Here is a 15,386-nt window from a genome sequence, read left to right on the forward strand (position 1 = left end):
GTTTTCATATATAATATGGATTAGAATAGGAATTGTATTACACTATTTTATAATATTAGAATAGAATTTTAACCCCGAATTATTGTACGAATAGAAAAGTAAAAATCAATATATTTTATTAGAAAGAGAGATTTTTTAAGAATTGGGCGGGAAGTTAATGTTCAGGATTTTGTTTTTATATATAGTATAGATTAGAATATGAATAGTATTACACAATTTTATAATATTAGAATAGAATTTTAACTTAGAATTATTGTACAAATGGAAAAGTAGAAATCAATATATATTATTAGGAAGAGAGATTTTTTAGGAATTGGGCGGGAAGTTAAAGTTCAGGATTTTGTTTTTATATATAGTATAAATTAGAATAGGAATTGTATTACACTATTTTATAATATTAGAATTGAATTTTAACGCAGAATTATTGTACGAATTTGCAAGTAGAAATCAATATATTTTATTAGGAAGAGAGATTTTTTAGGAATTGGGCGGGAAGTTAAAATTTCAGGATTTTGTTATTATATATAGTATAGATTAAATATAATGGCCGTGAGTAGTGCTGTCAATACGGGCTGGCGGGGCGGGGTGGGCCAAAGCCCGGTGGGCCGCGGGCCTAAACGGGACGGTCTAAAAAAGCCTGCTCCTAAACGGGCTTGGGTTTGATAGGCCCGGACCGCCCAGCCAGTGGCCCGCGGGCTAGGCGGGCCCCCGTCGAAACCCCTTTTTTTTAAAAAAAATTGTTCATCAAATATCTAACTAATTAAAATAAATTGATACATAAGTCATAACTCACATAAAACATAATAATCAAACATTAAATATTACATAAAGTTCAAAGTTCATAGTTTATCAAACATCAAACTAGTCACAACTACAAAGTCCAAAAATATTACACATAACAATAATTTTAAAGTGCATATTTTATATAAAAATATTTTATATAAAATAAAATATAATAATGGCGGGCAAAAGCCCGCTCCTAAACGGTCCTCTATTTTGAAAACTCGCCCCCTACCTAAGTAGGGGCGGGGCGGGCTAAGCCCGTTTTGACGGCTCTAGCCGTGAGGCACACAATAATAATATAACCATAATTAAATATTCTTGTATTGTATTCCGTGAGTCACAATAATAATTAAATATTCTTTAATTCTATATTTTTCTAGGATTTCTATTACCATTATTAATTATTCCCTAATTTACCATAATTAAATAATTTGACCAATTATAAAGAGAGATTATTAAATAATGCACGAGACAATTTTTTAATTAAAAAATTAAAAAATTCATTAATTTAAGCGGGGCGGGCCAAAAAATCCCGCTCCTGTAGTTGTGGTGAAATGAAATTACAATATATATAAAATGAAATTGAATAACATTTCACATATCTGAGTGTATATTGTACAATGAAGCTGTAATTATATTGAAATGATCATGTTGTTATGTTTTAATGAAACTATAGTGTATATAAAATAAAATTAAATAACATTTTCACATGTTTGAGTGTATAAATGTTGAATGAAATTGTAGTTATATCGAAATGAAACTGTAGTTGTGTTGAACTAAAACTGCAATGTATACAAAATAAAACTGAAGAACACAGTTATTTTTTGCGAAAATTCTGTTTCTTTTCATTAAACAAAATATCGTTTTGATGCGCGGTGCATGATCGATCATGCACCGCGGTGCACGATATAATTTGCGGCCTTAATTAAGTTATGAAATATTGCATTAAGTTGAATAATTAATTATTACAATATTTGACATAGGATCCCATTCAATCTGATGTGGTAATTGCGAATTTGGTTTGTTGGACTTTGATAGGATGATATATTTTTTGCTTTAAAAATAAAATAAATTATAATCCAAAATTGCAAGAATTTAAAAATTAAAATCACAAATTTTCAAATATCTCATTAAATAAAATAAAACAAAATATACAATTTTTTTGAAAATACAAACATTTGATTTAAAATTCATACAAATTTGAAGTACAATTTTTTTTCTTAGACAAGCACCTTGTGCTCAAATGACATGTAGTGACCTCTCTTAGTGGGAGGTCATGAGATTGAACCTCAGCAAATGTATTGTTGACTTTTTGTGCTTCATTAGACTGAGAAAGTATGTTTTGTTGACTCTTTGTGCTTTAAATAGATACTACAATGTAATAAAATCTTTAAAAAAAAAAGTACAATTTTTTATTCTTTTTCAATTCTTCATTCAAATTGAAATAACCAAATGCTTATAATGCTCAAATATTGGACTTATGACGCGTATTTGACTATCCCGCAAGTTCATGCGAATAAATTGAATGCATATTAGCAAATTATTATGTGGATCACGGTACAAAACGATTTCATTTTTATGTTAAAAAATTTCTTGCTCTACGCACAGGTTTTAATAATGAATGTTCTGAGAAAAAGATAATGTATTTTATGAGTTAAAATAATTTACTTTATGTGTTAGAATAATTTACTTTATGTGTTAGAATAATGTACTTTATATGTGTTAGAATAATGAAATTTCTGGGTAAGATAATGTATCTTTTAAGTTAGAATAATGTATTTTATATGTTAGAATAATGTATTTTATGATATAGAAAAATATATAATTTACATTATGTATTAGAATAATAAAATTTCTTGAAGTATAAGATAATGCATTTTATAAATTACAATAATGTACTTTTGAATCGTGGTCGACTCAGTTGTGTGAATTACGATTCACGCAATAATGATTGACATATTTCTGTAACCGTTCACTTAGTCAAAATTATCAAAATTCTTTTTTTTTTTGAAAACAAAATTATCAAAATTCTTAGTTGGTTTATATGCAATATTTTTACTTGGGGAAAGAAACGGTTGTAGGCACCATACATTAATTGTTGTTTACTTTTTATTTGTTTTTTTCAGACTTATTTTTTTTATTTTTTTTCCTTTTTTTTTTTTTTTTTGGTCTTTGTGTGTGGCTATATAAGTAAGCAAATATGGGTAATGATGCCTATAGTGAAAACCTTTTTCCTCTCTACTTGATTTAGTACGTGTTTACTGTTTTTGGAAAACAAAATTAAAGAAAATGACGATTCAAATTTTATTGAAGGTGCTATATGTGCTATGCTTGATCTTGGGTATGAGCTTGACAAAGTACTGTGATGCTCGTATTCTTAAACAAGAAAATCATCAAGCTACAAAAAAGATACTAGATTTGTCATCATTTTCATCTGTTGCAAACATTCCTGTGGGTTATCCTTATGCAGGTTTACCTATTCCTCATTTTCCTGTTCCCCCAGAAGGTTCTCCTGTTGCAGGTTTTCCTATCCCTGGTTTTCCTGTTCCCCCAAACTCAGGCCCGGGTAATCCAAATCTTCCCCCTTTCCCTTTTCCTGGACTAAAATCTGATTCCAAAATTCCAATAATTCCTGGTTTCCCATTTCTAGGACCTATCCCTGGGATTCCCGAAATTCCTGGTTTCCCATTTCCAGGACCTGCCTATGGGATTCCTGATTTTCCAATTCCAGGACCTACCTATGGAATTCCCGAAATTCCTGATTTTCCATTTCCAGGACCTTCTTATGGGATTCCCGAAATTCCACCATTTGTTCCCGGGGAACCTGTAGAAGGTCCAGTTGAAGCACCAAGTCCTAGCATCGAGCTCGCGAGTGATGAGTCCAAGATAGTATAGGTTCATTTCCTTTGCTGCCTCTTGTCATGCTTTGCTGACCGTACTCTCTCATTTTTTTCCCATTGGATGAGAAAAGGAAATTATAGAAATGATGAATGAAAATTAAAGCTCCATTTATATCAACATATATAATTCCGGTGTTATTTGCCTTCAATTTTTATTTCTACTCGCTTCAATTCTCTAACTGCATCGATTTTAATTATGCCATGGAATATTATTAGTTGTAATCACCTGTTGAGGCAAGAAGTTTGATTAAAAACATTATATGTTAGTTCTCTTTATTATACGGTAAAATGACGCAAATTTTATTGGAGAATTATTTGTGGCAAGTAAATAAAAAGTAAGGATGTAATGAGATAAAATTAAAATAACATGACTAAATTTGACAATGCCACAAATATGAATGACTAAAAGTAGAATTTGTTCTTTAATTAAATAATCAAATCTTGAACAAAATCAATTGGCAAGAGAAGACTTATGGTCAAATTATAAATTGAAAATATAAAAATTAATAAATATCAGTAATCAATGGATGATTAATAGATTAACTCAATATTATTATTATAAAGTTGAACAATATTTTTTGCCTGGCAATATAATATAGTTTTTTTTGGGGATCATGTTTCTTTAAATTAAACTGGTTTTATTCGTTCGATTAAAAAATTTTTTACATTATTTGTTGGAGAATAGTACAAATTTTAATAGAATAAAGCAAATCATCACAAGAGAAATGGACAGATTATATACAAGGACAAGTTTATACAAATGTAGTCTCTGGTCCAAAATAATTTTCAGATTATATGCCTGTAGCTGTCATAATTTGTACGTGTAGTTAATAATTTTTGTACCTTTAAATAAATTGAAAACACATAACATGTTAACTATACACATATAAAATAATACCTAGAAACACATACACTGCGGGAAATTATGAAATTTACGACCACCTGAAAGTGATCTTAAATCAAGTCTAAAGCAAAAAGTGGCCGAAAATAGCATCAAAGGTTTTTTCGGATACCAAAAGTGGTCGGAACAAGACTTTCAACTTGATTTAAGATCACTTTCAGGTGGTCGGAAATTTCATAATTTTCAGTCGTGACATAAATGATTAAAAGTAGATATAAAATATGTTAAATATAAACATACAATATATTAATGACAGTCATGCGGTTAAAGTGTAATTTTGAAAAGAAATGTTACTACCAATTAAATATTATATATATTTTTTGGTAGTATTACGGTATTATATTATTTTAAAAATTTTAAAAATATTCTACATATATATATATATATATATATATATATATATATATATATATATATATATATATATATATATATATATATATTGGAGGGATAAAAATATTCTATATTGATAATACCAAAAGTTTATTATCAAATTAAATATTAGATATTTTTGGTAGTATTAATTATTATTATAATGATTATTTTGAAAATATTCTACATTTGAAATGATTACTATTTTGGAAGATTAGATGATATATTATTATTACAATTTAAAATATAATTTTATGGTAGTAATAATTACATTGTTGTGATCTTGAAATATTTATTTTACTCCACAAATAGTGATTCTTTATGAGATTATTGAATGCTATTTAGGAAACTTTCTAGGATTACTATATTTTCAATCGTTATACCCTACACCACGGCGCGCGTAGCACTGTGCGTCGCGCGCCTCCCAAAACGATGTCGTTTTGGGAGGCGCGGTAGAAGTTGCTGTGATTATGTATATTTATTCACATAAGTATGCATATTTGTTCATACAATTATGTATATTTGTTTATACAGTTATGTACATTTTTTATACAATTATGTACATTCTTTTTATACAATTATGTACATCCGAATCAGAAAATTTATGTGTATTATGTTAAGAGTTGATGTGTATTATGTTAAAAGTTTATGTTTATTATGTATTATGTTAGATTATGTGTATTATCTTTTAAAAAGAGTATGTATATATTTTGTTATATAATTATGTACATGCATGTATACAATTATGTGTATTCTAGTAGAACATTATGTACATTTTTGAACAAGGATTTTTTTTAAAAGAAAAATTAACTGCCATACACTGGGGCGGGAAATTTCAAAAAAAAATAAAATAAAATTAAAACGATGTTATTTTGCATCTGGCCGCACAGTGCAATGCGCGCCGTGGTGTAGGATATAATCATATAAATTGCCCTATATTTTAGATTAAAGTGTTTCATTAAAGAGAATATTATAATAGTATATTGATTTTATACAAATTTAATTTTGGTATGGAATTAATTGATTAATGGAAAGTTTAGATTTATTATATGGGAATTTGCTTCCATATAAAGTTTAACCCAAGTTTTGTATCTAAAAACATAATATGTGTCAATACAAGTTATGTCCTTGATTTTTGTCCCTTTTTTATATGCTAATAAATATATACATCTTGCTTTAATTGTTGTACATTTCATTTGTATTGGACAAAATCACCCTTACACCGTTATAACACCGTTAGTCTTTAATATATCAACCAATCTTACCATACGCCTACATCTATCATATCTTTTTCCTATTTTCAATTATCATTTTATTAAAATTATCATATAACAATTAATTTAATTATAAATTATATTTTAATTGAATATTTATATGAATGTTTATATATATAATATGTATGTATATTTTATTTGTGTATACATATCAATATATCATATATGTGGCGGTTAGCTTAGTATTATTTGTAAATTATTATTATATAAAAATATACTTTTTTTTTTTGATTTGATCACTATATTATTCAAATATATGATAATTCAAAAGTATCATCACTTTAAGGAATTGCGAAACATAATTTTAACTAATTTTTAAAATTTTGTTACTTAATAATATTTTAATATTGGGCATAGGTTTTCGCGCATCGCGCATACAAAATGCTAGTATTTTAAATATATCTTTGGAAAAATGACACTTTTTTCTCCTGAATTATTAATGTAAGCACATTAGCTCGCTCAATTATTCTAAGGGGGCGTTTGGTTCAGGTTATATAACATAACCATGGGAATGTGACATTTCAAAGCTCACATTTCGATGTTTGGTTCATATTATCTTAGGGAATCTAACATTCCCTCCACATAGGATTTTGAAGGGAATGTGATTCCCTTCAAAATCTTAGATAATGTAAGATAACATTGGTTATGTTAGTTTATATATATATATATATATATATATATATATATATATATATATATATATATATATATATATATATATATATATATTTGTAAGTATATATTTTTTTTATTTTTATTATGTTATGTTAGCATATAAAATAATTTTGTTTCTCAAGTTCAAAATTTTAGTTAATATTTTAAAATCATGTAATTATATATGATACCATTATCTTATTTATTTATTTTAATTTTTAAATTTATTAAAATATATGAAAATATGTTCAGGATATTAACCAGGACTATGTGGTCTAATGGTATCCGGGTTGGACTTCCAATTGGAAGATTATGAGTTCAAGCCTCAGTGGAGGCGTTATTGGTTCTTTGTGTTTCAGTAGGTTGAGAAAGTATTGGTTCTTTGTGTTTTGAACAGATACTACAATGTAATAGAGCCAGTAACTTTCAAAAAAAAAAATGTTTTATATTACATACCCCAATTTTAACCAAACACAAGAATCTAACATTCTCAGTAATCTAACATTCCCTAAGGTAATCTGATATTCCGTGAACCAAACGACCCCTAAAAGTGGCGGTTTCCCACCTGATATGTTAAATTGACATTTCTACCCTTAAAGTAAATATTTTATTTATTTTTCTTCTCCAACAAATTATTGCGTATACGTAGGGATGACCACGGTTCGGTTCGAACTGATCTGGACACTATAGCAATCGAATTGAAAGTTTTCTGTTATGATTCAGATCAGAACCCAATATTTAGATTTCAGTTTATTAAATTTATGAATTGAAAAAACTGGATCCTGAACCGTAAACCGACGGCTCTGGATCCGGTTCACGATTTTGAACCGTCTTTCTTTTAAAATTTTATTTTTATTTTAAACTAGTTTAAATTCAACAATAAATGTATTTTAACTTTTTCAGTTCGAAACATGGAACGGCTGTTTCAGTTCCCGATTTTAATAAACTCTAAATATCAGGTTTCACTTCTAAATTGTAATTGGAATATTTCGGTTTCTTTGCTATAATGTCTGTTCGATTTGAACCAAATCGTGGTCATAATTTGTTGGAGAAGAAAAATAAATGAAATATTTATTTTTATTTTAAGGGTAAATGTGTCCATTTAACATTTCAGGGGAAACAACCACTTGAATAATGTAATTCTCTTCACTAAAAATGTACCCTATTTATGATAGATAGGAAATGTATGTACGAAGATCTCGAACACTTCAAGAGTTGAAAATTAAACCCGAAGACTATGTATGATAGAACCTTATATGCAATAGGGATGAGTTTAATTTTAACAATTTATTGTCGACGTTCAAAATACAGTGGCTCAATTTTGAGAAGTCCATGAATAATATCGAGTTTATTTTTCATATATGCACTTTATGTATGAGATATATGAATGTGTTGTATGAGTAAAGTGAAACACTCTATAAAATTTAAACTCTTCCCTATATTAAAATATTAAGTCATAAACAGTTAGGAATCAAGAATTGAGACTACCTAATCGTGACTTTTCACAATCATAAGAAATCTAGTATTTTTTCTGGCACGTTGTCGGCTATGCCGATATATGTGCAACATGTATGTTTAAAATACTTTGATTTTATTATTTTAAACATGTGATGTGGTAGCACTTGCATACTTTACTTTTCAAAATGCCCCTAAAGGTGAGAAAAGTTAAAGTTTAACTCTATGTGTTAATGGTCCATGAACCTATGTCAAAAGTGCAATTTGAAAGGTTTCATAGACATTAGCAAATGTTCTATTCTAGGGTGCATATTAACATGTATAAACTCCAATTTTAGAAAACATATGCACCTAACAAGCCGAAAAGCTTTCAAAACATTCCTTAGGACTATAATACTTTTAATGGCTACATTCAACGTAGGCTTGGATTAATGGGTCTAAGGTACAAATGGATGTCTAAACTCACTAACCATGAAGGACACAAGAAGGCATGGGTACCTAAATCAAATTAATTTTTGATTTCAGGTAAACATGGCTGTTTGGTACGTGGACAGTGGATACTCAAGACATATGACTGGAGAAATGTCAAATCTTAGCAGCTTCTGAACAGTTAGTGGTCCCAAGGTAATTTTTGGTGGTGAAACAAGTGGAAACCCCAAAGGGATTGGTGTTGTCTCAAGGAACGGACTGACAAACAAGGATGTATCATTCGTTGAATGTTCGAAGTTCAACCTTCTAAGTATAAGTCAGTTATGTGATAAGAGATATAAGGTCGAATTCTCTAAAGATCCGTGTTGTATAATCAATGAGGAGATTGGAGAAGTTGTTCTTTCAGCAAGGAGGAAAAAGAACATGTTTGTAGTAGACTGGGAATCAGCCAGACCGAATGTATGCCTGGTAGCAAAAGGTAATTTTGACCCTTAATTGGGAATGACACAACAAGCTAAACCATCTCAACTTTAAGGCAATCAACAAACTAGCTAGAGGAGATTTGGTAGAGGGACTACCAAATATGAGTTATAACAATAATAGGGTTTGTGAAGCATGTCAAAAGGGGAAACAAATCAAATCTTCGTTTAAGTCCAAATCCATTGATACAAATTCTAGACCCTTAAGCCGTCTTCACATGGATTTGTTTGGCTAGTAGATCCAGTAAGCTTAAGTGGTAGCAAATATACTCCAGTGGTAGTAGATGACTACACTAGGTATACTTGGACAATCTTCTTAAGGAAGAAGAATGAAATTGAAAGGTTACTGCCCGAGCTATTAAAGCAACTGCAAAACGAGAAGGGATCCAGCATTGTGAAGATCATATCAGAACAAGGTACGTAGTTTGTCAATCAAGTCATTCAAGGTTTTTGTGGTTAATTCGGTATTCTCCATCAACTCTCAACTGCTAACACAGAACATCAAACTTGTGTTGCCGAGAGGAGGAACCGTACTCTCAAAGAAGTCACAAGGTCAATGATTGGTCTTTCCGGCTTACCTTAGAGATTTGGGCTGAAGCTGCTAACATAACATGTTACACCCAAAATTGTTCCGTAGTTAACAAAGTTCACGGGAAAACACCCTGCGAACTATGGAAGGGTAAGAAACCAGTTGTGAGCTACTTTCACAATTTTGGTAGCAAGTGCTTCATTCATAACAACTGAAAAACAAATCTAAAGGCATTCGATGAGAGAGCTAAGGAAGGGTTATTCAGTAGTCAGCATAGCTTTTCGTGTTGACACAGGACACACTTAGGTTTACGGTTTTCTTTTAGGAAGTGTGGTCAAAAGATTAGATGTGATGGTCGTGTAAAGATTTGAGGTATACCAGTGATAAAACGGAGTGAGTGAGAACGACCCTGAGTGTCGTACTCAAGGAGTGATAACTTGGAAGCGTCAAGTCCACTTTATAATGAGGGTGTTTGAGTTTGAGATTCTTAGTTGAGCAAGGACATCAACAAGATGAAAGTGGATCAAGAGAGCAAGTTGAAAGTAAAGAAGAGAAAATGAAATCAAGGGAATGGAAAACGAGCTCGGATTGTGCTTCTATTGCATTGCACGAGTGGCCAAACCGAAGGTTGAGTGATTAGAGAGTGCCTTGACACTATACAAGAGGAATGACATTGCTAGTGCATCGCCGATCCGGTTTAAACGCCTCTCGTAGGAATTTTCATTCTCTACGAGGCATTCCACTAAACACCTTGCCTACATTCCTTTCCTATATGTGCCCTCTCGGATCGAAGGACATGAACTGCAAGAGACGAGGCTAGGTTTGTGTCTCAATCTCTTGACAACACAACCTTTCCTAGATCTACAAGCATGTGGTGCACTCACATACAAGAGTCTTAACAAAGCTTCTCTTCCAACACGTCATACATGCCAACAACATTCAAAATCACAAAATCACAATTCAAATCAATCAAATGCAATCTAAACAACAATCATTGCCCCTAGAATTTTAGCCAAGCATGATAAATCCCAAGATCAAGCAATTAGGAAATAGATGAAATACAAAAGATAGATAATAAGAATAGAGTTTAGATTTCACCCAATCCGAGCTAGATCTCTTCAAATGGTGGTGAGAAATGGTAGATCCAAGCTAGAAAAAACTTTAGATATTCAATCATCCTCCCAAAGTATCTAGATTTGAGGCTAAAACCCTAGAAAAATATAAACTAGCCTAAAACCTAAAACTACCTCTAAGAACTTCTCTCTAGAATTGTGGAATGATGAATTGAACTCTCCCCCCAAAAACTCTCTTCCAATGCTGAATTTGCCATCTTTTATTCGCATTCATATTCACGAACGGCCTCACGCCGTGAGGCCGACGTCAATAGGGTATAAACCTTTCTCTTCGCTTTGGCTGTCTCATGCCCCGTTCACGGTGTCCACACGCCGTGAGGAAGGGCGTGAATGAGAATTAATTCACATTCCGTCCCTCTTCTCGTGCGTAGTCCCGGCGTGTTCGGTCCTTGTTCGCGCGCTTGCCTCGGGTTTACTTATATTTGCCCTTTTTACCACGTTTTTTGTCCATAAATACCTAAAAATAGCTAAAATGTAGTCGGGAAGGTATTTCTGTGCTGAGCTCGTACTTTTAGGATATTTTGTTCTAAAAACACGACTTCTAAGTTAAAACTAGTGCACAACTCCTAGAAAAACTACTAGAAATTTAGTATATTTTGAGACTTATCACAAGTTTCCACACTTTAGCTTGCTTGTCCCCAAGCAATTTCACAATTAAGAACTGATAAGCTCAAAATATACGTTTAGACAAAAACTTTGGTGCACCAAGTGTTTCCTTTAAAGAACAAGTGTTAGACAATCATAAGAATGAAATCCCTTGAATTATTTCAAAAATTATATGTTTAAGGGGAAACCTATTCAGAGTCTGAATAATAAGACCCACTTTTCTTATTCCATACGGGCTTAAGGTTTCTAGTTCTGGCAAAGGTCCACGATTCATTGAGGACCGCCTAGATTAATTAAGAGAATTATAATTGGATTAAATCCCTCTTAATTATTTTAATTAACGGAATTAATTTAATAATTAATTTGGGTTTGAAGGTCGTAACACGGGGTGTTACACTAGCCATATGGAAACACACAACACCTATGCGTACTGTTCAACATGTTAAACTAGTGCATATTCCACAAATAAATTCATGTACTCAACATCGCGGCATGACCTAAAATTGTTATATATATTCAGGAAGATCATAAGTCATATAACAATTACTTAAAATAACAACAATCGATTTTTGAGGAAAAGACTTTCACGTAAGCAATTTAGGAAAAAGTTTTTTTGCTTCTTATGGGGCACAACGGATCAATAAAATGAGAAGTCAAGAAATCAACACATCGTACCAGTGGGCGGTACGGTGGGAGGTCGACCGCCTGCCAGGGTCCCGCAAGTACACGTCTGTGAAGGGGAAATCACTTCGGGAAAAATCCCAAGAATGCATAAATTCAAGTCCAAATAATTCCATATTCACATGAACAACAAAAGAGACTTGAATACATGGAATAGCTCAAGGAATAGCATTAGAGGACCCTAAATTTTATATATTGATAAACACACGTATCAAACCCACACGATAATCAACAATCTTCATCAAACCGTTTTCACATAATACACAATATTCACGAGGATCATGGATCACATAACAATTATTCAAAAGTAACGAAATATATTTTAATTTGAGGAAAAAGATTTTCATATAGGTACATAGAAAAATATTTTTATTTCTTATGGGGTTAAAACAATTTTGAATAGACATAAATCTTACCTGAATTCTAAAATCAACCACCTAAACTTGATGACCCTTGAACCTAATTCTTGAGTCAATGATTGATGAGAAGAGACTTATGAACAATGAGAAAACTAGGGTTTTATTTATTTCGGAGGGATGTAAATGGCAACATGGAGAGGATATAAGATATGGGCAAATATGATAGAACTAGTGTTAACTCATACAGAATATTTATAAAGAGAAATATAATTAGGTAGATTAGGGTCAGAGATATTATTGTATATAATACGATCATAATAATTATATAAGTACGCATAAATAAGGGAGGATGTTCTATAGGCTTACAAGTGTGTGTGTGTGTGTGTGTGTGTGTGTGTGTGTGTGTGTGTGTGTGTGTGTGTGTGTGTATATATATATATATATATATATATATATATATATATATAGGCGGGTTCAGGTGCGGCAGTGTCTTACGGTGCGGTGATTTCCTACGGTGCGGCAACACCAATAGTTCAACAAATATGCACCATCAACGTTAGGAAAATACACCACACAAAACAGAGTAAACAGAGCCCTGCATCACCAAACACACACCATTAGGTGTGAGTAAAAATATCATACACTGTTCGGAAATACACCATTGGGGGTGTTGAGTTATATGGTGTATTTTTTGAGTCTGTTGTGTATTTTGTGATATTATATTACATTTCATTGTGGTGTGCTTTTATTACACTGTTGGTGCATATTGTTAACACTGTTGGTGTATTCTGGAATTCCGCCGCACGGGAAGACCCTGCCGCATTTGAACTTTATTTTATATATATATATATATATATATATATATATATATATATATATATATAATTAGGTTCTGGTGCGGTTAGAGTGCCCAGGTGTGGTTGTGCGGTTTAATCTGGACCATTCATCTCGCTTAAATCAACGTTCAGAATTGTCAAAATTTAAAAAAAAAAAAAAACACGATGGCAATTTTGTAATTTTTGCATGTAGGTCAAAATTAAGGTGAGCGGATCTGTGATTAATGTGCGTGGGGTTTGTGCTTAATGTGCGTGAGGTTGTGCTTAATGTGTGTGGGGTTTGTACTTAATGTGCGTGAGGTTGTGCTTAATGTCAATAGTTGTTGAAACTTAAAATCTGTGAGTTAATATATTAAAGTGCGTGGGATTTGTGCTTAATGTGCGTGAGGTTGTGCTTAATGTGTGTGGGGTTTGTACTTAATGTGCGTGAGGTTGTGCTTAATATCAATATTTGTTGAAACTTAAAATCTGTGAGTTAATATTTAAAGTGTGTGGGGGTTTGTGCTTAATGTGCGTGAGGCTGTGCTTAATGTGTGTGGGGTTTGTACTTAATGTGCGTGAGGTTGTGCTTAATGTCAATAGTTGTTGAAACTTAAAATCTGTGAGTTAATATATTAAAGTGCGTGGGATTTGTGCTTAATGTGCGTGAGGTTGTGCTTAATGTCAATATTTGTTGAAACTTAAAATCTGTGAGTTAATATTTAAAGTGCGTGGGGGTTTGTGCTTAATGTGCGTGAGGCTGTGCTTAATGTGTGTGGGGTTTGTACTTAATGTGCGTGAGGTTGTGCAGACGCTATCATTTGTGTAGACGCTATCATTTGTGTAGACGCTACTCATTTGTGTAGACGCTATGTGTAGACGCTAACATTTGTATAGACGCTATCATTTGTGTGCTATCATTTGTGTAGACGCTGTGTATAGTAGGCGCTATCTTCTTCCCGACACGCGTTTTTTTTAAAATTTTTATTGATTTGAGCCGTTGATCTAAATTTGATCAACAGCTCAGATCTAACCGCACAACCGCACGAGAAGCTATACCCGCACCTGAACCCTTCCCTATATATATATATATATATATATATATATATATATATATATATATATATATATATAAAAGGTGATTAGGATTAGGAATATAATAATAATAATAACAATAACAATATAATAACAATAACAATAACAATAACAATAAGGGAAAATAGCACTTTTTTCCCCTAAGTTATATACTTATAGCACTTTTTCCCCCTCAATTATTTAAGTGGCTCTTTTTCCCCCTGAAATGTTAAATGGACATATTTACCCTTAAAATAAATATTTAAAATTAATATTTTATTTATTTTTATTCTCCAACAAATTATTACTATAATTTGGTTCAAACCAAACAGATACTATAGCAACCAAACCAAAATATTCCAATTACAATTTATAATCAAAACGCGATATTTAGAGTTTATTAAAATCGCGAACCGGAATGGCTGGTTCATGTTCCGAACTGAAAAAATAAAATATATTTATTGTTGAATTTAGACTATTTTAAAATAAAGACGGTTCAAAATCGCGAACTGGATCCGAAATCGCCGGTTCACGGTTCATGATCCAGTTTTTTTTATTCTTAAATTTAATAAATTGAAATCCAAATATTGGGTTCTAGATCTGAATCATAACTGAAAACTTTTAATTCGATTGCTATAGTGTCTGGTTCAGTTCGAACCGAACCGTGGAATCGCTACATATACGCAATAATTTGTTGAAGTAAAATAAATAAAATGTTTGCTTTAAGGGTAGAAGTGTCAATTTAATATATTTGGGGGAAAAACCACCACTTTTAAAATAATTGAGGGGGCTAATGTGCTTACATAAATAATTGAGGGGGAAAAAGTGCTATAAGTATATAATTTAGGGGGAAAAAGTGCCATTTTCCCTAACAATAACAATAACAATAACAATAACAATAACAATAATAATAATAATAATAATAATAATAATAATAATAAT

At 31.5% G+C, this 15,386-nt stretch overlaps 1 protein-coding gene across 1 annotated transcript; it reads left to right on the top strand.

Annotated features, from left to right (window-relative positions):
• The first annotated feature begins 2,944 nt into the window (after positions 1-2,944).
• On the top strand, positions 2,945-3,807 carry LOC109147399 (U1 small nuclear ribonucleoprotein C-like). Its single transcript, XM_019295052.1, has 2 exons — positions 2,945-3,349; positions 3,434-3,807. The coding sequence occupies exons 1-2, from the start codon at positions 3,073-3,075 to the stop codon at positions 3,676-3,678; spliced, it is 522 nt and encodes a 173-aa protein (XP_019150597.1). The 5' UTR covers positions 2,945-3,072; the 3' UTR covers positions 3,679-3,807.
• Positions 3,808-15,386: the final 11,579 nt, after the last annotated feature.

The sequence above is a fragment of the Ipomoea nil genome, unplaced genomic scaffold (genome assembly GCF_001879475.1).
Source record: "Ipomoea nil cultivar Tokyo-kokei standard unplaced genomic scaffold, Asagao_1.1 scaffold1993, whole genome shotgun sequence".
In the NCBI taxonomy this organism is placed as follows: domain Eukaryota; kingdom Viridiplantae; phylum Streptophyta; class Magnoliopsida; order Solanales; family Convolvulaceae; genus Ipomoea; species Ipomoea nil.

What these genes read in the sequence shown, in the direction of transcription:
- LOC109147399 (XM_019295052.1), top strand. Translation starts at nt 3,073, where the DNA reads ATGACGATTCAAATTTTATTGAAGGTGCTATATGTGCTATGCTTGATC. An exon ending in TCCCCCAAACTCAGGCCCGG is followed by an intron (nt 3,350 to 3,433) that starts GTAATCCAAATC and finishes TCCCATTTCTAG; the next exon opens with GACCTATCCCTGGGATTCCC.